At 43.1% G+C, this 23,169-nt stretch overlaps 1 protein-coding gene across 3 annotated transcripts in view; it reads left to right on the top strand.

Annotated features, from left to right (window-relative positions):
* The window catches only part of LOC115139212 (bromo adjacent homology domain-containing 1 protein-like), a 40,817-nt gene extending 17,850 nt beyond the window's left edge, over nt 1–22,967 (top strand). For 2 of the 3 annotated variants that reach the window (XM_029676360.2, XM_029676359.2), the window contains exons 2-7: nt 10,231–12,027; nt 12,612–12,970; nt 13,176–13,335; nt 14,422–14,501; nt 14,875–14,966; nt 17,101–22,967. In XM_029676360.2, the coding sequence (XP_029532220.2) occupies nt 10,251–12,027; nt 12,612–12,970; nt 13,176–13,335; nt 14,422–14,501; nt 14,875–14,966; nt 17,101–17,290 (2,658 nt within the window). In that variant the 5' untranslated portion in view covers nt 10,231–10,250 and the 3' untranslated portion in view covers nt 17,291–22,967. The remainder of the gene's footprint in view (nt 1–10,230; nt 12,028–12,611; nt 12,971–13,175; nt 13,336–14,421; nt 14,502–14,874; nt 14,967–17,100) is intronic. The other variant, XM_065026252.1, reaches the window with a different exon arrangement.
* Nucleotides 22,968–23,169: the final 202 nt, after the last annotated feature.

The following is a 23,169-nucleotide window of genomic DNA, read 5'->3' as shown; positions in this document are numbered from 1 at the left end:
CTGTTGGATGTTAAGAATAATGGCTTTTTGGATTCTTCGTAAAGCAGATTGCATTTTATTCATCCCTTTTAGTGAGTTTGCTTATAAAAAATAATACTCCTGATTCTACCAGACTATTGATTGATTCGTATGATCATGTTTGACTTTAAGTGTAGGTAATGGATAAGATGGTAGAATTCATTTTTGGCAACTTTTGAATACACAGTTCTTTCTGTGAGAAATGTCTTGTTGTGGATATAGATACCCACCTTCTTTGTGGTATGTGGCTCCTGTTGGCATGGTTTAATTTCGGCCCCTAAGCCCTTCCCCTAGGGCCCCTACCACTTCACTGTAAGAAATGGATAGCAGAGAATGAGTAATCAGTATACAGTGCATTCGTATCTTATTCTAAAATGGATTCAATCTACATGCAATACCCAATAATGACAAAGCAAAAACAGGTTTTTAGGAATTTTTGCATATTCATAAAAACTTTAACTGAAATATCACATTTATATAAGTCTTCAGACCCTTTGTTGAAGTACCTTTTGGCAGCGATTACAGCCTTGAATCTTGTATGACGCTACAAGATTTGGCACACCTGTATTTGGGGAGTTTCTCTCATTCTTCTCTGCAGATCCTCTCAAGCTCTTTCAGGTTGGATGGGGAGCGTCGCTTCACAGCTATTTTCAGGTCTCTCCAGAGATGTTAGATCAGGTTCAAGTCCGGGCTCTGTCTGGGCCACTCAAGGACATTGAGACTTGTCCCGAAGCCACTCCTGTGTTGTCTTGGCTGTGTGCGGTTGGAAGGTGAACCTTTTCCCCATTCTGAGGTCCTGAGCGCTATGGAGTAGGTTTTCATCAAGGATCTCTCTGTACTTTGCTCTGTTTTTCTTTCCCTTGATCCTGACAAGTCTCACAGTCCCTGCCCCTGAAAAACATCCCCACAGCTTGATGTAGCCACCACCATGCTTCACCGTAGGGATGATGCCAGGTTTCCTCTAGACGTGACGCTTGGCATTCAGGCCAAAGAGTTCAATATTGGTTTCATCAGACTAGAGAATCTTGATTCTCATGGTCTGAGTCCTTTAGGTGCTTTTTGGCAAACTCCAAGTGGGCTGTCATTTTTATTTTAATTGTATTTTTATTTAACCAGGCAAGTCAGTTAAGAACATATTCTTATTTTCAATGACGGCCTAGGAACAGTGGGTTAACTGCCTGTTCAGGGGCAGAATGACAGATTTGTACCTTGTCAGCTCGGGGGTTTGAACTTGCAACCTTCCGGTTACTAGTCCAACACTCTAACCACTAGGCTACCCTGCCACCCCTCATGTGCCTTTTACTGAGGAGTGGCTTCTGTCTAGCCACTCTACCATAAAGGCCTTATTGGTGGAGTGCTGCAGAGATGGTTCTCCTTCTGGAAGGTTCTCCCATATCCACAGAGGAACTCTGGAGCTCTATCAGAGTGACCATTTGGGTTCTTGGACCAATGCCCTTCTAACCGATTTCTCAGTTTTGCCGGGCGGCCAGCTCTAGGAAGAGTCTTGGTGGTTCCAAACTTCTTCCCTTTAAGAATGATGGAGGCCAGTGTGTTCTTGGGGACCTTCAATGCGGCTGACATGTTTTGGTACCCTTCCCCAGATCTGTGCCTTAACACAATCCTGTCCCTGAGCTCTACGGATAATTCCTTCGACCTCATGGCTTGGTTTTTGCTCTGACATGCACTGTCAACTGTGAGACCTTATATACAGTGCCTTGCGAAAGTATTCGGTCCCCTTGAACTTTGCGACCTTTTGCCACATTTCAGGCTTCAAACATAAAGATATAAAACTGTATTTTTTTGTGAAGAATCAACAAGTGGGACACAATCATGAAGCGGAACAACATTTATTGCATATTTCAAACGTTTTTAACAAATCAAAAACTGAAAAATTGGGCGTGCTAAATTATTCAGCCCCTTTACTTTCAGTGCAGCAAACTCTCTCCAGAAGTTCAGTGAGGATCTCTGAATGATCCAATGTTGACCTAAATGACTAATGATGATAAATACAATCCACCTGTTAGTAATCAAGTCTCCGTATAAATGCACCTGCACTGTGATAGTCTCAGAGGTCCGTTAAAAGCGCAGAGAGCATCATGAAGAACAAGGAACACACCAGGCAGGTCCGAGATACTGTTGTGAAGAAGTTTAAAGCCGGATTTGGATACAAAAAGATTTCCCAAGCTTTAAACATCCCAAGGAGCACTGTGCAAGCGATAATATTGAAATGGAAGGAGTATCAGACCACTGCAAATCTACCAAGACCTGGCCGTCCCTATAAACTTTCAGCTCATACAAGGAGAAGACTGATCAGAGATGCAGCCAAGAGGCCCATGATCACTCTGGATGAACTGCATAGATCTACAGCTGAGGTGGGAGACTCTGTCCATAGGACAACAATCAGTCGTATATTGCACAAATCTGGCCTTTATGGAAGAGTGGCAAGAAGAAAGCCATTTCTTAAAGATATCCATAAAATGTGTCGTTTAAAGTTTGCCACAAGCCACCTGGGAGACACACCAAACATGTGGAAGAAGGTGCTCTGGTCAGATGAAACCAAAATTGAACTTTTTGGCAACTATGCAAAACGTTATGTTTGGCGTAAAAGCAACACAGCTCATCACCCTGAACACACCATCCCCACTGTCAAACATGGTGGTGGCAGCATCATGGTTTGGGCCTGCTTTTCTTCAGCAGGGACAGGGAAGATGGTTAAAATTGATGGGAAGATGGATGGAGCCAAATACAGGACCATTCTGGAAGAACCTGATGGAGTCTGCAAAAGACCTGAGACTGGGACGGAGATTTGTCTTCCAACAAGACAATGATCCAAAACATAAAGCAAAATCTACAATGGAATGGTTCAAAAATAAACATATCCAGGTGTTAGAATGGCCAAGTCAAAGTCTAGACCTGAATCCAATCGAGAATCTGTGGAAAGAACTGAAAACTGCTGTTCACAAATGCTCTCCATCCAACCTCACTGAGCTCGAGCTGTTTTGCAAGGAGGAATGGGAAAAAATGTCAGTCTCTCGATGTGCAAAACTGATAGAGACATACCCCAAACGACTTACAGCTGTAATCGCAGCAAAAGGTGGCGCTACAAAGTATTAACTTAAGGGGGCTGAATAATTTAGCACGCCCAATTTTTCAGTTTTTGATTTGTAAAAAAGTTTGAAATATCCAATAAATGTCGTTCCACTTCATGATTGTGTCCCACTTGTTGTTGATTCTTCACAAAAAAATACAGTTTTATATCTTTATGTTTGAAGCCTGAAATGTGGCAAAAGGTCGCAAAGTTCAAGGGGGCCGAATACTTTCGCAAGGCACTGTAGATAGGTGTGTGTGTGTCTTTCCAAATCATGTCCAATCAATTGTGTTTACCACAGGTGGACTTCAATCAAGTTGTAGAAACATCTCAAGGATTGTCAATGGAAACAGGATGTACCTGATCCCAATTTCGAGTCTCATAGCAAAGGGTCTGAATAATTATGTAGATAAGGTATTTTCTAAAAACCTGTTTTCACTTTGTCATTATGGGGTATTTTGTTTTAGATTGATGAGCAAAACAATTAATTAAATCCATTTTAGGATAAGTCTGTAATGTAACAAAATGTGGAAAAAGTGAAGGGCTCTGAATACTTTCCCGAATACACTGTAATGATGTTCCATCTAGCTCTTCAAGACCCTTAGCTCCATAAGTGGAGCTTCTATAGGGCTTTCATCTGTCCAGTCTTTTCAAATGGGTAGGAGGGGGGCTAGGATAAGGGACTAGAGATCAAAATGGAACCTGGCAGTACTTTTATATCAGTGAAAACTTCAAGTATATGTGTACACAGAATATATGTGGAAGGGTTTATGCCAGTGGTCGCCATCCGGTCAATCAACTAGGAATGCCCTGAAAATGGCGTTGACGTTATGCGCACTTGATTCAGAAGCCTTGTGCACCAGGTAGGCAACGTTTTCCCATTTTGAACCATTTCATTTGTCTGAAAAGACCAACTCTGACTACCTGGTGGACCGGAAAATCTGTGGCAAAATCGAGGCTTACTGCACTGGCCAATCGGATAGTTCAAAACCCGCTCCTACAGCGCTTCCTTGACCCCTGCCACAGCAAAGTTTGATTCTGGCCTACGTGAGATCGAATAACTTTTAAAACCATGACTTGAGAGAGACTGTCAAAGAGTACAGCAAAGAGCTGCTGTCCGACTGGGGAAAAATAGCTTTGAATGGTCATCCAACTCAGAATTCTATTTTTCTAGACCTCCGACTTTTCGACCTGAGGATCACTGACATCATGATTTTACCTAGTTTTTTTTCAGAGTTCCCAGTTGTCCTGTTCAGTACCATGACCATTAGGTGCAGGTATCATCAGTCCAGTAAAAATAAAATAAAAAAGGGAATTATTTCAGTTTATGCTCAGCTGTGCCTAGGGCTGTGGAGGTCACACAATTTCTTCAACCGGTCATTGTCAAGCAAATAACTGTCGGTCTCACAGTAATTGACCATTCACTAACATAAACACATTTAGCATCTCCTGGCTTCCACACAGCCTGCAAGCCATTTTAAAAAGGTCTAATAAATCCATGTAATATCGCCTACACCTTCACAATAAGTCCATGATTTATTTTAGACAGGTCTAAAGAAGCATGATATGAAGAACATGTAGTCTATTTCAGAAGAAAATAATAGCGTATTACTGAGTTGTCCTGATGTGGCTATGCAAAATGGCTGTGGGCTACACTAGTTCATTTAGCAGACAAGATTTGCTTATAATTTGGTGGTATTATTTTATAGTATGAAGAATACAATTGAATAAAGCTTGGATCGATTGGAAGGACTGCGCACATGCGGCTATTCTGCGTTGAGCGGTTAACAAAAAAACAAGTACTCCTATTTGCTTAGATTTTTAATACATTGTAAGGCTTGGGTAGGTTACTTTATAAATGTAATCCGTTACAGTTACTATTTACCTGTCCAAAATTGTAATCAGTAACTTAACTTTTGGATAACCCAAACTCAGTAACGTAAACTAATTACATTCAGTTACTTTTAGATTACTTTCCCCTTAGGAGGCATTAGATGAAGACAAAAATGGATGTTATCAATTGAACAACATCTATTGCAGGATAAATCAATGTTAAACTTTACATAGCTGGCCATATGGATGTTACATTTTACTTTATGGGTTGGTTATGTATACTTCTTCTAACCCATCACTTTCTGCTACATATAATAATACAATTAAATTATATCTTTACATTAAAACCCAAAGTATCAGAATTCCAGTTATTCCAATAAATGTTATACATCTTGATCTTCAAGAATAGGACTTGAAAGTATGGAAGTATAGACTAGCCAACTGGTATTACCTGAGCGTAACCCCAAAACTAATGATTTCTTAGCCAGCCCTACTGTGTTGTTTATGATTTAGTTGTCATGGAGGACTGATTGGGCTCATTGATTTGAGTAAAATGAAAATGAAATGCTGCGCTCATTGAATGGCATGCTTTGAGCACTATTGAAAAGTGATATTTACATGTGAAAAATGAATGCCATATGCTGCATTTGCTATGGGCCTATTGTTTACCTTTTTTGTTGGTGACACTTTGATATCGTGATAATATATAGATATTTAAAGGGCAAATCTACATATGAAATAATAACAAAAGGGCCTCGCTGCCTCTGTTTTGGTAAAAAGCTGAGGGCTGGGCCTGGAGAAATATAACCACTCAGATTAATAGACAGCTATGGATGCAAGGACTTACCATCACTGATATCAATTATAGTTTTAACCATGTTATAAGGTTACACAGTGTTTTTTAAAACAATATTTACAAACATTGGAGATAAACAAGTGGGACAGTTGAACGAAGCTCATGAGGCATTTCTACAGTTGAAGTGGGAAGTTTACATACACTTAGGTTGGAGTCATTAAAACTCGTTTTTCAACCACTCCACACGTTTCTTGTTAACAAACTATAGTTTTGGCAAGTTGTTTAGGACATCTATTTTGTGCATGGCGCAAGTAATTTTTCCAACAATTGTTTACAGACAGATTATTTCACTCATAATTCACTGTATCACAATTCCAGTGGGTCAGAAGTTTACATACACTAAGTTGACTGTGCCTTTAAACAGCTTGGAAAATTCCAGAAAATGCTGTCATGGCTTTAAAAGCTTCTGATAGGCTAATTGACATAATTTGAGTCAATTGGAGGTGTAGCTGTGGATGTATTTCAAGGCCTACCCTAAAACTAAGTGCCTCTTTGCTTGACATTATGGGAGATCAAAAGAAATCAGCCTAGACCTCAGAAAAAAGATTGTAGACCTCCACAAGTCTGGTTCATCCTTGGGAGCAATTTCCAAATGCCTGAAGGTACCAGGTACGCAAGTATAAACACCATGGGACCACGCAGCTGTCATACCTCTTAGGAAGGAGACGCCTTCTGTCACCTAGAGATGAACGTACTTTGGTGCGAAAAGTTCAAATCAATCCCAGAACAACATCAAACGATCTTGTGAAGATGCGGGTGGAAACAGGTACAAAAGTATCTATATCCACAGTAAAACGAGTCCTATATCGACATAACCTGAAAGGCCATTCAGCAAGGAAGAAGCCACTGCTCCAAAACCGTCATAAGAAAGCCAGACTACGGTTTGCAACTGCACATGGGGACAAATATTGTACTTTTTGGAGAAATGTCATCTACTCTGATGAAACAAAAATAAAACTGTTTGGGGGGAGGCTTGCAAGCCGAAGAACACCATCCTAACTGTGAAGCCCGGGGGTGGCAACATCATGTTGTGGAGGGTGCTTTGCTGCAGGAGGGACTGGTGCACTTCACAAAATAGAGGGTGGAAAAATGAGGGGGGGAAACTATGTGGATATATTGAAACTACATCTCAAGACATCAGTCAGGAAGGTTAAGCTTGGTTGCAAATGGGTCTTCCAAATGGATAATGACCCCAGGCATACTTCCAAAGTTGTGGCAAAATGGCTTAAGGACTACAAAGTCAAGGTATTGGAGTGGCCATCACAAAGCCCTGACCTCAACCCTATAGAAAATGTGTGGGTAGAAATGAAAAAGTGTGCGAGCAAGGAGGCCTACAAACCTGACTCAGTTACACCAGCTCTGTCAGGAGGAATGGGCCAAAATTCACCAGCTTATTGTGGGAAGCTTGTGGAAGGCTACCTGAAACGTTTGATCCAAGTTCAACCATTTCAAGACAATGCGACCAAATACTAATTGAGTGCATGTAAACTTCTGACCCACTGGGAATGTGATGAAAGAAATAAAAGCTGAAATAAATCATTCTCTCTACTATTATTCTGACATTTCACATTCTTAAAACAAAGTGGAGATCCTAACTGACCTAAGACAGGGAATTTTTACGAGGATTAAATGTCAGGAATTTTTAAAAACAGAGTTTTTAAATGTATTTGATTAAGGTGTATGTAAACTTCCGACTTCAACTGTATGTATTACATTAATGTTACATTATGTTACATACCATAACATTGATGTAATGTATGTGGCAACTACAGATTTCCCCTTTTAAGTCTATCAAAAGTGTGTGAGTTTGAGCATGTGTCCATTAGGACTATGGATTGGGTTTTTTTATCAGCAGGAATTAGATTGATCAATTAAAGCTCAGCTTTTATTACATAGGCTGGGATCCGCATTATGCAGCTGTTACAAGAGCGCATTTTTCACTGGCTGTCCACTGGTTTCAAAAACAATGATTGATAGGCAGCTTCTCAAATTCAACCATTATTGGGTTCAAATACACAGTTTCTGAACAGCCATCCACAACAACCACAATCCGTATGGCGCAAATAGATAAATGAGAGGGCAGCAGTGTGATTCAAATCAATATCAATAATAAGTCCTGTCCGTATCGCCGTAGACTACACCACTGCTCTAATCCTTACCTCCTAACGTTTAATCAAGTTGGATCATCTTTAGATGCCAACAGTAGTCGCACCATTGGATGACATGGCTTGGACGGTAGCCCACAAAAGTCTATTCCTGCCCCTTTCCCGCGCTCCATCAAACACATTTGATGTGTCATCGTAGTGGTCTCAGGTGGAACAAACGTAAACTTATGCCTTTTTTCAATGCTGATTTTGAATGTCATTGAGAAAAAAGAAGTGTCAAAAATCCCTGAGTGTGCTGCGCAATCCAAAGCGCCTCTCACTCACAGGCTACAAGTGAAGACAGACACATCAGGGATGCAACTGCTCGCATCCTTATCCAATTCCGAGATGCATATTGAAGATATTGGAAGAACTGTCCACATTTGCTTTCCTTCAGCCAGCAGATCAGTAGGCCTAACGAACAGTAAAAGCACTAGACTATGTCAATTTACTATCCCCATAGTACAAAGTCGACCTATTCTGTACAATAAATAAATATTCCAAACATGTTGTGGGACACACACACACACACACACACACACACACACGCGTTAGATCCCAAATTAATCAAATCAGTAGCATAAAAAAAACTTTTTTTATGCAATGTGGCTCACACAACAGATCAGAATGTTTATAAACTATATGCTGTTTCTTCACATTATAGGTGCAGCAATGTTCACAATGCATGTCCCATTAGCGGAAAACACCATTATCAACAGTGACCGCAAATGCAATTGTGCATTTTATTATAAAGGTGCATTTTTACGGTGAAAATTAAGCTCACGCACTGCTTATATATGCCAGTTAGGCTCTACACTCCTTGTAAAGCGGATTAATGTACTTAATTTTAAGAAGTTATTGGCCTCCCGAGTGATGTAGTGGTCTAAGGCACTGCATCGCAATGCTAGCTGTGCCACTAGAGATCCTGGTTCGAGTCCAGGCTCTGTCACAGCCGGCCACAACCAGGAGACCCATGGGGCGGCGCACAATTGGCCCAGCGTCGTCCGGGTTAGGGGAGTGTTTGGCCGGCAGGGATATTCTTGTCCCATCTTGCTCTAGTGACTCCTGTGGCGGGCCGGGCACAATGCACGCTGACACGGTTGCCAGGTGTTTGCTTTGACACATTGGTGCGGCTGGCTTCTGGGTTAAGCGGAGCAGTGCTGCTTGGCTGGGTTGTGTTTCGGAGTTGCAGCGATTGGACAAGACTGTAACTACCAAGTGATGATATATAATTCACAAGTGATAATATTGTCACCCATCAGACTGTTCTTCATTTAAACTTGTCTTTACATATACTAAATAATATATGTGTGACATTTGTTTTGATTTAGAATAGACCATCATGCACCTGTCTCGAAACAGGGGCAGGGGAAAAATACATGTAATCTATGCACTTAAATGGCGAATGGAGGACGCTTTTCCCTGTGGTTTATTTTCATGCCAGCCAGGTAGGATATACTCCCGTTGTAAATATAAGCAATGTGCTTAGTATTAGGAGAGTTGAGAAATAAATACAGTAGGTCTAGCCTATAGAAAGATGATGGGATCCTCGTCTTTTTATTAGCAGCAATCACTCTGTTTTCTCCTGCAATTCGATTGCCTATATAAATGTTGTGCAACATGAGCTCATGGGCTCTCATGGAGTGTTTGATTAGATTATCCAATATGTTTGCATTGATGTCAGAGTGATTAGTGGGAAAATAGAGTGCTGAGTACCAGGCAGTTAGCATGTTTGGTAGGTTACTGATGACCAGCAGCACTATCAGAGCTTGGAGAAGCCTAATTACTGTCACTAAATGGTCATGTATAATTTGACTGCCTTCATGACTCGTGACCGCTGGTGTGGCGGTAAACGGTCACCGCAACAGCGCGAGCTGTGCCTCGGAAGTGCTACACCAAATTATATATTTTGTCATCAAAGCTCAAGTTTTGAAATATAATATGGTCGAGAAGAACAGTATTGGCAGGCCAGTTACAGAACTGTTTTTTTTAGGTTAATGGTATGTTCTTTAAGTCTGGTTTAAAAACAAATTGTGCGGTAGATCTCGGCACTGGTTTAGGTGATAAGCTAGGGATTAAAGAGATACCAGTGTTGTATTCTTTAGGACACAGTGTAGCAAAACGGAAATGATGAGAAATACGAAAAGAAACCATCCTTTTTTTTATTGGACAAATTCAAGCAGTCCCTCCCTGCTTGTCTGTTTCCTTCCGTTTGGTGCCTAATGAATACGTCCCCGGCCATATTACCCTGTTTTTAGGAGTGACATTAACAGTGTGTCTCTCCTCCCCAGGCCTAGTGGTGCAGCATGTGATGACCCACGCCCAGAACAAAGGTTCTCTTAGCCAGAGTCGTAGCACAGTGACGCAGGAACACTGCCCCGATAGGCCACATGGTGAGACCATGGGCGGGGCCTGGCCTGAGCGCACGCTGCGATTCGGCAGGACCATGAAGAAGGGCGGAACTAAGCGAGGAAGGGGCGGGGTTAAAGAGATGATGGACAGGAGGGAGAAGACTCCGGAGCGGAATAGGAGGCGGAGCAGGAAATCTTATCCCTTACGAGGAAGGGGAGGTGCTCCGGAGGAGGAGGGACTTAGCTGTCACGTTTTGCTCACCCGACTGGAGAAGGACATCCAGGAGCAGGAGGACACCAGTGAGAGGGGGAATGATTCGCCAACTCAACCGTCCGTCAATCCTGAATCCCGGAGCAAGAAACTGGACAAAGGAAAAGACAAAGCCAAGGGGAAAGTCCTGGCAAAGAAGATGATACCAAAAACTAAATCAAAAAGCACCAGTGATGAGCAGGGGTCGCCATTTCCAGAGCCGCGTAAGCGACGGCTAGCTTCTCTCAACGCTGAGGCTGTGAACAGTCTGCTGTTGGAGAGACCTAACGAGACCCAGCCGGCTTCTAAACAGGCCAGGAGACAGCAGGATGAGCCTACCAGCGGTGAGTCGTTCCTGGGGACAGATGCAGCCAGGCGTGGGGTGACCGGCAGTCCTAATGCTCCAAGAGCCAGCAGCAAGGCCTTCGCATCGCACAAGCCTGACCCGTGCCAAAGCTCCAGGAAGACTAAGAAGGTCTCCAAGAAACCGGCCAAACCAGACAGAGGACAGAAGAAAGAGATGATGACTTTACAAATGTTACACACCCCTGCTCCCCGACGGCTAGCTGGACTTAACGCTGCCGCGCTGCTAAAGTTAACGAGCACCTCGGCGACTAGCAAACAGCGAGTGAAAACGACATCAACGACTACGACGATGGACTGCAAGGCTACGAGCACCGCATCAGTTGACGTGAAGCAGAAGCAACCGCAACGGCGACCGAATCTTAAAACGTGCAGTCGCCAGCCTAAGCAGAAGGGAAGGCAGTTGATTCCAGAAGAGGTAGGCTGTTCTGCCTGCAAGAAGTCCAACTTCAAGAAGCCCAAAGTGGAGTGGGAGTCTGGCGGTTGCACCCACCGGCTAACCAAACCAGGCTACCAGTCGCGCAGCATGCTAGCCTACCCGTTGAAGCCCGTCGTCAAAGAGGAGCAGGTGGAGGCAGAGCTGAGCCCATACTACTGCTGTCCCCCGGAGGGCTCTGTGGAGTACTGCCATCGCCTGGCCTTGTTCCTGGGTCAGCAGGCCTACGCCGACTCTGAAGAACGACCTTTAAACTCTGCCCTAACCTCTGTGAAACGGGAGTGCCTAGTGACGTCACCCTCCCATCCCCACTCCCACGCAGCCCTGACCCTCAGCCCCCACCCCTGCCTCTGCACCGCTGACCCCGCCTGCTTCTCCAGCTACTACGTCCACATCGCCCATCCTACACACCCTGGAACTCCATCAGCCAACCTCAGCTCGCGACCTCTGAACTTTGGCTCCTCGACACTGTGTCCCGGCAGGGTGTCTGGCTCCAAGCTGCTGGGTCCTCCGGTGTCCCATTCCTCGACACTGGCCCATCCTGCCTTCTGTGGCTCAGTGGGCACTCCCTGCTACAGCGAGGCCTGTCGGGTCAGCGGCTACACATACAGAGCCATGCAGCCGGTCAACAGCAGGGGTTGCTCTTTCTCCACAGGCTGCTCCGGGTGTACACACAGCATCAAGACAGGTAAGAGGAGGACACATGGAATGTAGGCCTACTGACTAGGCCTCTATATGCTGATTTAAAAAGTAGTGGTAGTTTGGAATTATGTAGTGCATGTACTGTAAATATAATTTATAAGGGAATTCTAACTCATTGAGCACACACTCAAAGGCACATCTATTGTTTATGCTTCTCAGATTGCAAATGAGGATGTGTTATTATCACATGTGTGTTCTCGCCATTTGGCGTGATCGTGACTGAATTATGTTTATTTTCTTACAAGAGCAAGACATCTTTGTCTCTCTGTCCCAGACATTGAGTACATTGCAGTAAACAAACAGTATCTACAGGGAATCAGAGAAAAGCATGACATAGGACTCGAGTTAGGCCTATGTAGCATAACATCTAGTGAGGCCTATGTAGCATAACATCTAGTGAGGCCTATGTAGCATAACATCTAGTGAGGCCTATGTAGCATAACATCTAGTGAGGCCTATGTAGCATAACATCTAGTGAGGCCTATGTAGCATTACATCTAATGAGGCCTATGCAGCATTGTTTATGGAGTAAACACTAGTCCATTCTTCCTCCCTTCGCTCTCTCTCCAGAGGGTTACTCCTCCCCCCAGGGTGACCACAACCCCTCCCTTCTGGTTTCTCCCTCACTCCCCCTCTCAGGCTGTCCCCTCCCTACCACCCCGTCCTCCACCCAGGCCAAGCCCCGTCTCCTCACCCCCCTGTCTGACCGCAGTGTGCCCCAGGCCAGGCTGAAGCTGGCCAGGGAGTGCCCTCAGGGCTCCAAGCCCCCTAATGGCTCTCTGTCCATGGGGAGAACCAGGCTGTCCCAGAAACAGCCAGCTCCGACACACAACCTATCTCCCGCCAAGCAGAAGCGGGTCAGCCACCGACGGGCCACCAACGGGTGGCTGCCTGTAGGAGTGCCCACAGAGAAAGAAGTGTTCATTGCGGTATGTGGGATCAAGTTTGTGTGTGTTGAGGTACTGAGAGTTTACTCTGCTCATACTACCATGGTAACCTAACCATCCCTAGCTTTCAATTGGCTCATTGTTGTTAATGAGAATGTGTTCCGAGACCTTTCTGATAGAATACTGCTGATGTCGCCAGTGACTGGAGAATAAAGATAAGTGTGTTTTGACTGTGTGTGTGTATCAGGGGGAGGACGAGACGGCCTTACGGCAGTGTTATGAAGGAGTACAGAGAGACGGCGAAGTGATACGTGTCCGAGACACAGTGCTGCTGCGCGCCGGTCCCCGGAAGAAGTCCCTGCCCTACGTCGCCAAGATATCAGCGCTATGGGAGGACCCCAAATCTGGTGAGAGAGACAGCAGGATGTCTGAACCTGTTGTTGGGGTATAATAATTGTGTGTGTGTGTGTGTGTCAGGGTTTCCGGCGCTGGACAATGTGGTAGGGAAGATTGAATATTTTCTAAACACTGTTCTAAACAGCGTACCTGATAGCGGTCCCATATGTGACAGAGATGAACATCTCTGTTAGAAACTTAGAAAGAGGGGGAATCTAAAGATGCAGCAGGATGGGTTGCTAATATGACTAGGATTGTGCCTTTGGCTTCTGGGCAACAAAATCAATTCTATACAGAATACTTCTCCAGAAAGCATGACTTAGCCACAGAGGAATTGGGAATCATTAGGTTATTTAAATAAATAGCTGTGGATTGTTTCAAATCACAAGCTCGTAGGCCTATGCCTATTTGGGAATGGCCTGCACGCTTCAATTACCATTTGAGAAATAAAAATAGTAGCTCTTTAATTGTGCACTAAAACGATTTAGAATTGTTGTGCAATGAATGGGCTTGTAAAAGCCCAAGTTTTACTCCAGTAGCACCCAGCTGAGGCTCTGCAGGAGAAATCCTGTTCAGAATAGGCTCTGTATGCTGTGCGCGTGTGATAGTTGTGGTGAATGAATAAGATACATGATGACTAACCAAAATAAACACAGGCCAATTTAATTCCAATAAATTATTCAAATTAAACTATAGACCGATAAGCATGACGGTCAAATTAATTTACATCGACTGGTATTTCCATAAATTTAAATTTAAAAAATTTGCAATGGGAATTTGTTTTCTTATACCAGTCATTTTGGCCTGCAACAGTTTTATTTATCAGTTTAAATTTTTTGGGGTGCCAAAAAACCTCTATTTCCGGCTAAGGGAATCCCTGGTGTGTGTGTCTGTGTGCTGTGAATGGTTGTTTATGTCTGAAATGCTGCTTATGTCTGGCTGGTTAAAGACCTGGCTGGTCCTTTGATCCTCTGTAGTTGTTTCACTGTCTGCTGTGTGTGCACGTGGGTGTGAGTGTTTGTTTGTGTTTGTGCACGTGCGAATGCGTGTCTGCCTGTCTGGTGTTTTGACCGTGTGGGTGTGTGTCTCCTCCTCAGGAGAGCTGATGATGAGCCTGTTCTGGTACTATCGACCTGAACACACACAGGGAGTCCGAGACCCCAGCATGCACTGTGAGGTGAGGACAACTCTCTGACTCCACAGAACAACTCGGGATAACTCTGCTCTACTCAACTCTGGCTGCATCTCAGTAGTCTAAAGAGGCCTCTCCTTGTCTCCTTTCTTCGTCTCCTTTCCTTAATTTCAATAGTCTAGAGCCCTCTCCTTGTCTCCTTCCCTTCATCTACACTGATGTGTGCTGACATAACTGGTGGAAGCAGGTTTCCAGTAGGCTTTTACTATATTGCTTTCACCTGTCTTCTGTTTCTCCATCAGTGCAGATGCAAGACATGAGAAGAAGAATGAGATTCCGTGCCTCTCATCCATCTTGTCTCTGTACCCCTTTGATTGTGTGGTGATTGATATTTCTATGTCTGTTTCTCTCTTTTCAGAATGAGATTTTTGCATCTCGGCATCAAGACGAGAACAGTGTGGCCTGCATCGAAGACCGATGCTATGTTCTCCCATTAGCGCAGTACTGTCGGTAAGAAACAAAATATATAAATACACAGACACACACACACACTGAGAAAGACCGTATATCCATCATTAACACACACCATTGGACAGTTGAAGTCGGAAGTTTACATACACTTAGGTTGGAGTCATTAAAACTTAATTTTCAACCACTCCACAAATTTTGTTAACGTCATTTAGGACATCTACTTTGTGTATGACAGAAGTCATTTTTCCAACAATTGTTTACAGACGGAATATTTCACTTATAATTCACTGTATCACAATTCCAGTGGGTCAGAAGTTGACTGTGCCTTTAAACAGCTTGTAAAATTTCAGAAAATGCTGTCATTGCTTTAGAAGCTTCTGATTGACATCATTTGAGTCAATTGGAGGTGTGTCTGTGGATGTATTTCAAGGCCTACCTTCAAATTCAATGCCTCTTTGCTTGACATTATGGGAAAACCAAAATAAATCAGCCAAGACCTCCACAAGTCTGTAGAGTACAAGGACCTTGTAGACATCCACAAGTCTGGTTCATCCTTGGGAGCAATTTCCAAACACCTGAAGGTACCACGTTCATCTGTACAAACAATAGTACACAAGTATGTTATGTATGGTGCTTGCCTACGGAGCTGTGAGGGGAACGGCACCTCAGTACCTCCAGGCTCTGATCAGGCCCTACACCCAAACAAAGGCACTGCGTTCATCCACCTCTGGCCTGCTCGCCTCCCTACCACTGAGGAAGTACAGTTCCCGCGCAGCCCAGTCAAAACTGTTCGCTTCTCTGGCCCCCCAATGGTGGAACAAACTCCCTCACGACGCCAGGACAGCGGAGTCAATCACCACCTTCCGGAGACACCTGAAACCCCACCTCTTTCAGGAATACCTAGGATAGGATAAAGTAATCCTTCTCACCCCCCCCCCCCCTTAAAAGATTTAGATGCACTATTGTAAAGTGGCTGTTCCACTGGATGTCTTAAGGTGAACGCACCAATTTGTAAGTCGCTCTGGATAAGAGCGTCTGCTAAATGACTTAAATGTAATGTAAATGTAAGTATAAACACCATGGGACCACGCAGCCGTTATACCGCACAGGAAGAAGACACGTTCTGTCTCCTAGAGATGAATGTACTTTGGTGAGAAGTTCAAATCAATCCCAGAACAACAGCAAAGGACCTTGTGAAGATGCTGGAGGAAACTGGTACAAAAGTATCTATATCCACAGTAAAACAAGTCCTATATCGCTCAGCAAGGAAGGAGTCACTGCTCCAAACCAGCCATAAAAAAGCCAGACTCCGGTTTGCATCTGCACATGGGGACAAAGATCGTACCTTTTGGAGAAATGTCCTCTGGTCTGATGAAACACAAATAGAACTGTTTGGCCATAATGACCATCATTATGTTTGGAGGAAAACGGGGGAGGCTTGCAAGCCGAAGAACACCATTCCAACCGTAAAGAACGGGGGTGGCAGCATCATGTTGTGGGGGTGCTTTTCTGCAGGAGGGACTGGTGCACTTCACAAAATAGATGGCATCATGAGGAAAGAAAATTATGTGGATGTATTGAAGCAACATCTCAAGACATCAGTCAGGAAGTTAAAGCTTGGTCGCAAATGGGTCTTCAAATAGACAATGGCCCCAAGCATACTTCCAAAGTTGTGGCAAAATGGCTTAAGGACAACAAAGTCAATATATTGGAGTGGCCATCACAAAGCCCTGACCACAATCAAGTAGAAGATTTGTGGGCAGAACTGAAAATGCGTGTGTGAGCAAGGAGGCCTACAAACCTGACTCATTTACACCAGCTCTGTCAGGAGGAATGGGCCAAAATTCACCCAACTTATTGTGGGAAGCTTGTGGAAGGCTACCCAAAATGTTTGACCCAAGTTAAACAATTTAAAGGCAATGCTACCAAATACTAATTGAGTGTATGTAAACTTCTGACCCACTGGGAATGTGATGAAGGAAATAAAAGCTTAAATAAATCATTCTCTCTACTATTATTCTGACATTTCACATTCTTAAAATAAAGTGGTGATCCTAACTGACCTAAGTCAGGGAATGTTTACAAGGATTAAATGTCTGGAGGTAGGAATGTAAAGTAGGGGGAAGAAAAGGTGCGACTGCATTCAAAATTCACTTTGATTTTCCATCTCTAGATTTTGTGCCTTGGTGAAGCGGCGTGCAGAGGGTGTGCCCCCTGGCGCTGCCAGAGTGGTCCCCTGCCCCTCAGACTTCGACCCCCCCGACCACCGCCAGGTGCCCGCCGACATAGATCCTGAACTGGTGTACCTCTGCCGCCACGTCTACGACTTCCGCTACGGACGCATCCTGAAGAACCTGCAGTAGGGGGCAGCAGAGGACAGGCAGACTGACCAACCGTAGTGGAGCACACGCACTCCTTCACATGGGGCTGAAGGATGAGAGGGGGAACCCCTGAAGGGTTTTGGGGGTCCCCTGAACTGGAGGGAGGGCTGCTGAAGGATCAAGTATTGGAGGGGGACCACTGATATCTGAATCCCCAGAATGGCGTTGAAGGAGTGGGTACTGAAGTACCTTACCCCCTTTTACAACTGTTACTAGGGAGGTGAAGTTTTGACCCCCTCAACTGGAACTAGAACTGTACTGGCTTGGACAGAAGGGAGATATTTGCTAGCTGTCCTGCTATACCAGGGCTCATCACCATGTGGACAGCCATGTTGGTGACCTAACAAGAGGAAGAACTGTGCTACCAGAGCCATACAGGGCTCGTCATGACGTTGATGTTAGAGCCTGATGTGATGACCGTTCTTCTTCATTTGTGTTTGTCTCTGAGGCAGCTGTGATCGAGAGGGCACTTGCAGCTTGAACACACACAATGAGGTTTTATGTCCCTGGTGTGTGTGTGTGTGTGTGTGTGTGTGTGTGTGTTCAGTCTGTTGGCTACAGTGAAACCACAGGTGCAGGTTCACAAAGGAAGTGGAAGTCTCACCTTCCCTTCCTGCATTGTCCGAACAGAACACAACACACTATTCTGAAGTACCCTCAGCGCTGGCTGAGTCTCTAATCATACCCTATTCCCCATAAAGTGCATTACTTAGCAGATAAATGTTACTGTATAGCAGGGTTCCCCAATAGGCAGCCCCCTAAGTTTTCTGAACAAAATTATTTTATTTATTTATTTTTCAATACTGATTGTTGTGGGACATAAAAAAACGGTAAAATCAGCTCGAAGTGATTTTAATTGAGGAAATCTGTCCTCAAGTATTCCCACTCATAAATGGAGATGATCATATCCCAGTGTAATCAAGGTTTGAAATGATGTTTTTGTCAAATACTATATCTGTTTGGGATACTTGTGGTCAATTTGCAGGGTACATATAATTTATAACCATCTACTGGCTCCCCGACCATCCGCTTAAGAAGAAATTGTCCCCGGCTGAATGTAATTGGGAACCCCTGCTGTATCGGGCTTTGGTCAAAGACAGGGCACTATATGAAGAATAGGGTCATGTGAGATGAAATCCCCCCCTGACCCCCTTTTTCTGTTCCGAAGAACAGGACTGTCGTCATGCTTTTGTCCAACGGTCCAATGGAGAGCCCCCTTACTGTGGAGGGCTAACCTCTCCCATGCTCTGCATTGGCCTATCAGATGGAGGGTTGTTGATGTCAGTGCCCACATCTTTGGAGTGTTCAGAAGTCTGAAACATTCCAGAACGTTCAAATGGAAATGTAATGTATTGCAGAGACCATTGCTTACTATACATGTCTATCTTCACTTTCTGTAATGTTGCACTCTCCTGTTGTTCCCATGACTTGCCTTATGACTTGCAGGTAGAGCTTTAGGCAGCTAGTCCCACCCAATTAGAAATTGGATGAGTAGAATGGAAAAAGTACAAAACCACAGACAAAAATCCACATAGATTTCACCCCGGTCAACACTTTGCCATTGTTGTTTGAGTATAACACTGAGAAAGGCTTGGTTTCCTCAGAGATTCCCGAGTGATAAGCATTTTATTCAACATTACAACATGGTACATCCAATATGGCTGCTGGTCCACATGTTGTGGATCTTTGTCCAGTCTACTCATTCTACTTCTATCCCCCTATCCCTTTCCATCCTTCGAAGCTCCGCCCTCTCCAAGATAAACCAAAGGATGTCACGAAGCAGAGCACCACCACTCCTCTCCTTCTTCTCTTGTCCTCTTCCCGCCTCTCGTCTCCTCCCTCCCCTGTTAGATTGCACTAATCCATTACTGATTTACAACGTCTATGATTGTGTTCTGATTTATGTTAAGCTACTAATATGTTATATTATAACTGGGGACAATACTGTGTATTATCACTGTCTGTGCGCTTAGTAGAGAATGGAAACTAAGGCTGTGTCATGGCAACTTTTATCAATGCATAACTACTTTATGTGTTTTACTATTAGAGACATCCGCCAGCATACTATCTATGTGTTACTTCAGGGGTGAATGACCTTACTCCTAGCGAGCTACTGGGTATGCAGGCTTTCGCTCCAGGCCTGCTCTAACAACTGATTAGTAAAAGCAGGTGTGTTAGTTGGAGCAGGGCTAGAGCAAAAACCTGCATATTCAGTAAACCTCCAGGAGGAGTGTTGGTCACCTCTGGTTTATATGTTACCTGCTATCCAACCAACCTGTCATATCATCTAATGAAATAATATGTACAATGAAAAATCATTCCTGTAGATTGTGGATCCACACTGGTATTATTGTTGTTCATCCACGCTGTCCAGGGGGTTCAGGTGAGTTGGCATCTTGGTGTAACTCGCTGTGCGGAATGATGTAATGTGATGTTCCGGAGGCTTGGAATCTCTGAAAAATGTCCTTTTGATACGCGTTATTGAGATGTGTTGGTTTTTAACCACAATCATTCAACATTGCCTTGTAACCTTCTGCAGAAGTGTCTGTCCGTCACGTGTAGTCCTAGACAAGCGGCAGTGTCTGATTGAGTTAGTATTTCTTAAAACACTACCTTGGATTGCTTTCTTACTGTGCAAATGTTCTATTGCTGGACTTTGTGCCTAATCTGCAAAGTTTTGAATAATACCCAAAAGCCATCTGAAACATTTTCCATTATAACAGTTTGAATCATACCCCAAAATAGCGACTAAACAAAGCTTGTATCGGATAAATCATATAAAGGTTTAAATTGAAATATTATCAATAGGTATTTTGTTGCTAGTGGTGCCCAGATTCTTTGAAAAAAATAATATATATTCTCCTACTTTACAATTTTTCCTTATCGAAAATATTTTATTATGTCAATTTCTTAAGATGGCATATGCAATATATTTTTCAGAGGGACTATTTTTGACAAATGTATATGTAAATCGAGGAAGTAAAACTTTTTCATTTTATTTTAGCTTAGTTTTGAATTTGAATCACAAGTCATAAATTGAGATTTGACCAAATACCTGGAAGACGAGAAATGGGAAGGGTTAGGTTATGTTTTGGTTAATTTCTGACTATAAGGGTTGGTGCAAGATCTGAGGTCCCTACCTAAAAGATGTTGGTTACACTTTATTTTACAGTCCAGTATTCACTTGGGCCCAGATTCACAAAACACTTCATAAGATTGTCATAAGTTCAATTCCTCAACAATATCTTAAGATTTAATGATTTTCTTACGAACTTCTCAAATATCTTCTTACAAATCATCTTAAAATGTTTGTTGCAAGGCAACCGTTTTAACTAGCTATCTAGCTTGTATGCCAATGATGTTAGCATATTTCTTCCTGAGATTACTGTTCTAAAACATGTTTTGGGGTTTCAAATAATACGTTTGTGTGAATTAAACATGTTCAATTGCTTTCATGAGCTTTTTCTCTCACTGCCCTGAGTTTAAGACGAGGGTTAAGCTATCTTGGAATTAAAATTTCCAGGAACTTTATTTAAGAATCTAATTTCTTAACTTTTTACTTAAGGAGAAACATAAGAAATAGCGCAAGAAAATTTCCAAGAACCTTTTTGAGGAATAGCAACTTTGCTTAACTTTCTTCTTAAGTCTATAGTTAAGGAAAAAATGTCAGTTAAGAAGAAATGTCTTCTTAAGACAGTGTTGTGAATCTGAGCCCTGGTATTTACTTTGAATTTGCATGATTAAATGGCAGTTAGTTACCTAATATTTACTTAGTAATTACATTTTAGTTTCTAAAGGATTCATTGGAAAAAGTATAACTTGGTACCAAGTAGTTACCAACCTGAGTTGAATTGTTTGAAATAATGACCAGAAGGCAGAAGGTGCCATTTGAGAAGCGACCTACTCTGTACTCTGCTGTGGTGTTACCACTTAATATCCTTCTGAATACTATATAAATACCAGCTAAAAGAGGACTGTAAATAGAGTTTTATGAAATTATTAAGTGTACATATTTGAACCCTGACTCTGTGACCCCTGACCCTCTGTAGACAGCAATTGCACAGTGCAGTAGTAGTATTTTTTTGCAAGACCTGTAGCTGATGATTATATTTAAAAATGAATACATAAATATTTAAATGGAGTAAACCAATACAATATATAAAGATTTCAATTTAACTTATTTGGATAATGTGTTTTAATTGAAAAAAGTCCTCTTGCCAAGACTTTCGTGGTCAATAATGAAAAACAATTGGTTTCTTGTTATTAGTAATTTATGAGTTTGGATATTAAATGATTGAATGGAGATTCACAGAGGTTGTAGTAGTTTGTACTTATATAGCTGGCGGTGTAGAAGGTTGTTTCTGTAACAAGGCTATATTACTGCCCAGCCAGACAATGGCCTGGCCCGGTTGGCTGCAGCAGAAACAGACTGGCACCAGAGCTGGTTTCTATCTAGAGGTGCCACTTGGCATCAAGGGTAAAGAAGACCAAAGCACATTCTGACACAAAGTTAGGGGAGGTAGACGTTACACTCTAACCACTGATCCAGGATCAGATATGTCCTCATCCCCCTGTTTGTTAAGGTTAGAATTGTGGTTGGAGGGTGAAACTAAGCTAATCCTAGATCTGTGGTTTAGGGAGTGAAGTGTCTACATGTCTGACCTTAGGGTTTGACGTCTGGGAGGTTGCCATGGTAATGGGTGTCACCTGAGCCCTCCCCTCATCGATCTATCCAATTAGAGGACAGAGTCACTCTACACCTGAGACGGCCTGGCTATAGGACGATAAACTTTATCTTTCTGCGGTGTTCTGTCTAGTGGGGTTTTGCTGCTGATATTTTTTGTGACGTGGTAAATTGTCATTTTGGATTTTGACTTAGTCATATTGTTTCATGGGTAGATTCACATGAGAGAGTTGAAGATACACTCTTGACCTGATCAGCTGTTCTGCACCATCAGCACACAGACAGACCCACCATGGCTTTACTCCCAGACATGTATTTACAGCATTGAGCCCGTAGAGGGCACTACATGAACGGAAATTGGGTGTCCCACTGACAACTTTAGAATAGAACACCCTGGCTATGTCCCAAAGCTCTTTTAACATTTACTTTCCTCATCTCCTTTCATTTATGTCACTGAGGAGGGGGGAATGATATAGTATAGGTGTTGTGTGATATTTAACTGTCAAACATTTAAAGTCCTATGGCAAGAGAAGTGAGGAAAGGAGATGGTATATTATGTTTGGGCTATTGGGACATGGTCATGATATGTCATGTGTACCTATGGTTTCCATGGTAACATGGGTCAAATGTTCCTGACCTCTGATCTCCATCATTCCACTTCTCACTTACCCAGGAGGTGTTTTTATCTCTGCACCAATCGAAACTAATCACCCGACCAATGCCTGAAACTCTGCTTTTTGTGGTCTTCTGTATTACTGCTAAGTGTCAGCATATATTTTGATATATTTAACAATGAGGGATCTAAAAGTCTAGATATTTTTGGAGTAGATAAAGGATGTGTGTATCAGATAACTGTCACTTTGTCATGCTCTCTGAAAATCTCTTGGGTTTTTGGTAAGAATTCTAGAATCCCTGCTGATTTAATGTTCCATTGAAAGACTATTTATAAAGTTTAAGTCCTTTGTGAAAAAAATCTTTGGCGTGTTCTTTATTGTGATTCTGCCATATGTTGCTTTGAAAGTTGAATGCAAAACTAACAATCAGATGGCCACTTGTGTGTCATCATGGCTTTCGGAAGGCTCAGACACGAGGCATGTGGCAGGGTCTACAGTCAATCACGGACTACAAGAAGAAACCCAGCCCAGTCACGGACCAGGATGTCTTGCTCCTAGGCAGA

The sequence above is a fragment of the Oncorhynchus nerka genome, linkage group LG13 (assembly GCF_034236695.1).
Source record: "Oncorhynchus nerka isolate Pitt River linkage group LG13, Oner_Uvic_2.0, whole genome shotgun sequence".
NCBI classification, from domain to species: domain Eukaryota; kingdom Metazoa; phylum Chordata; class Actinopteri; order Salmoniformes; family Salmonidae; genus Oncorhynchus; species Oncorhynchus nerka.
Note: the sequence above shows the minus strand (reverse complement) of the source record. Positions and strands in the feature narration are given on the sequence as shown.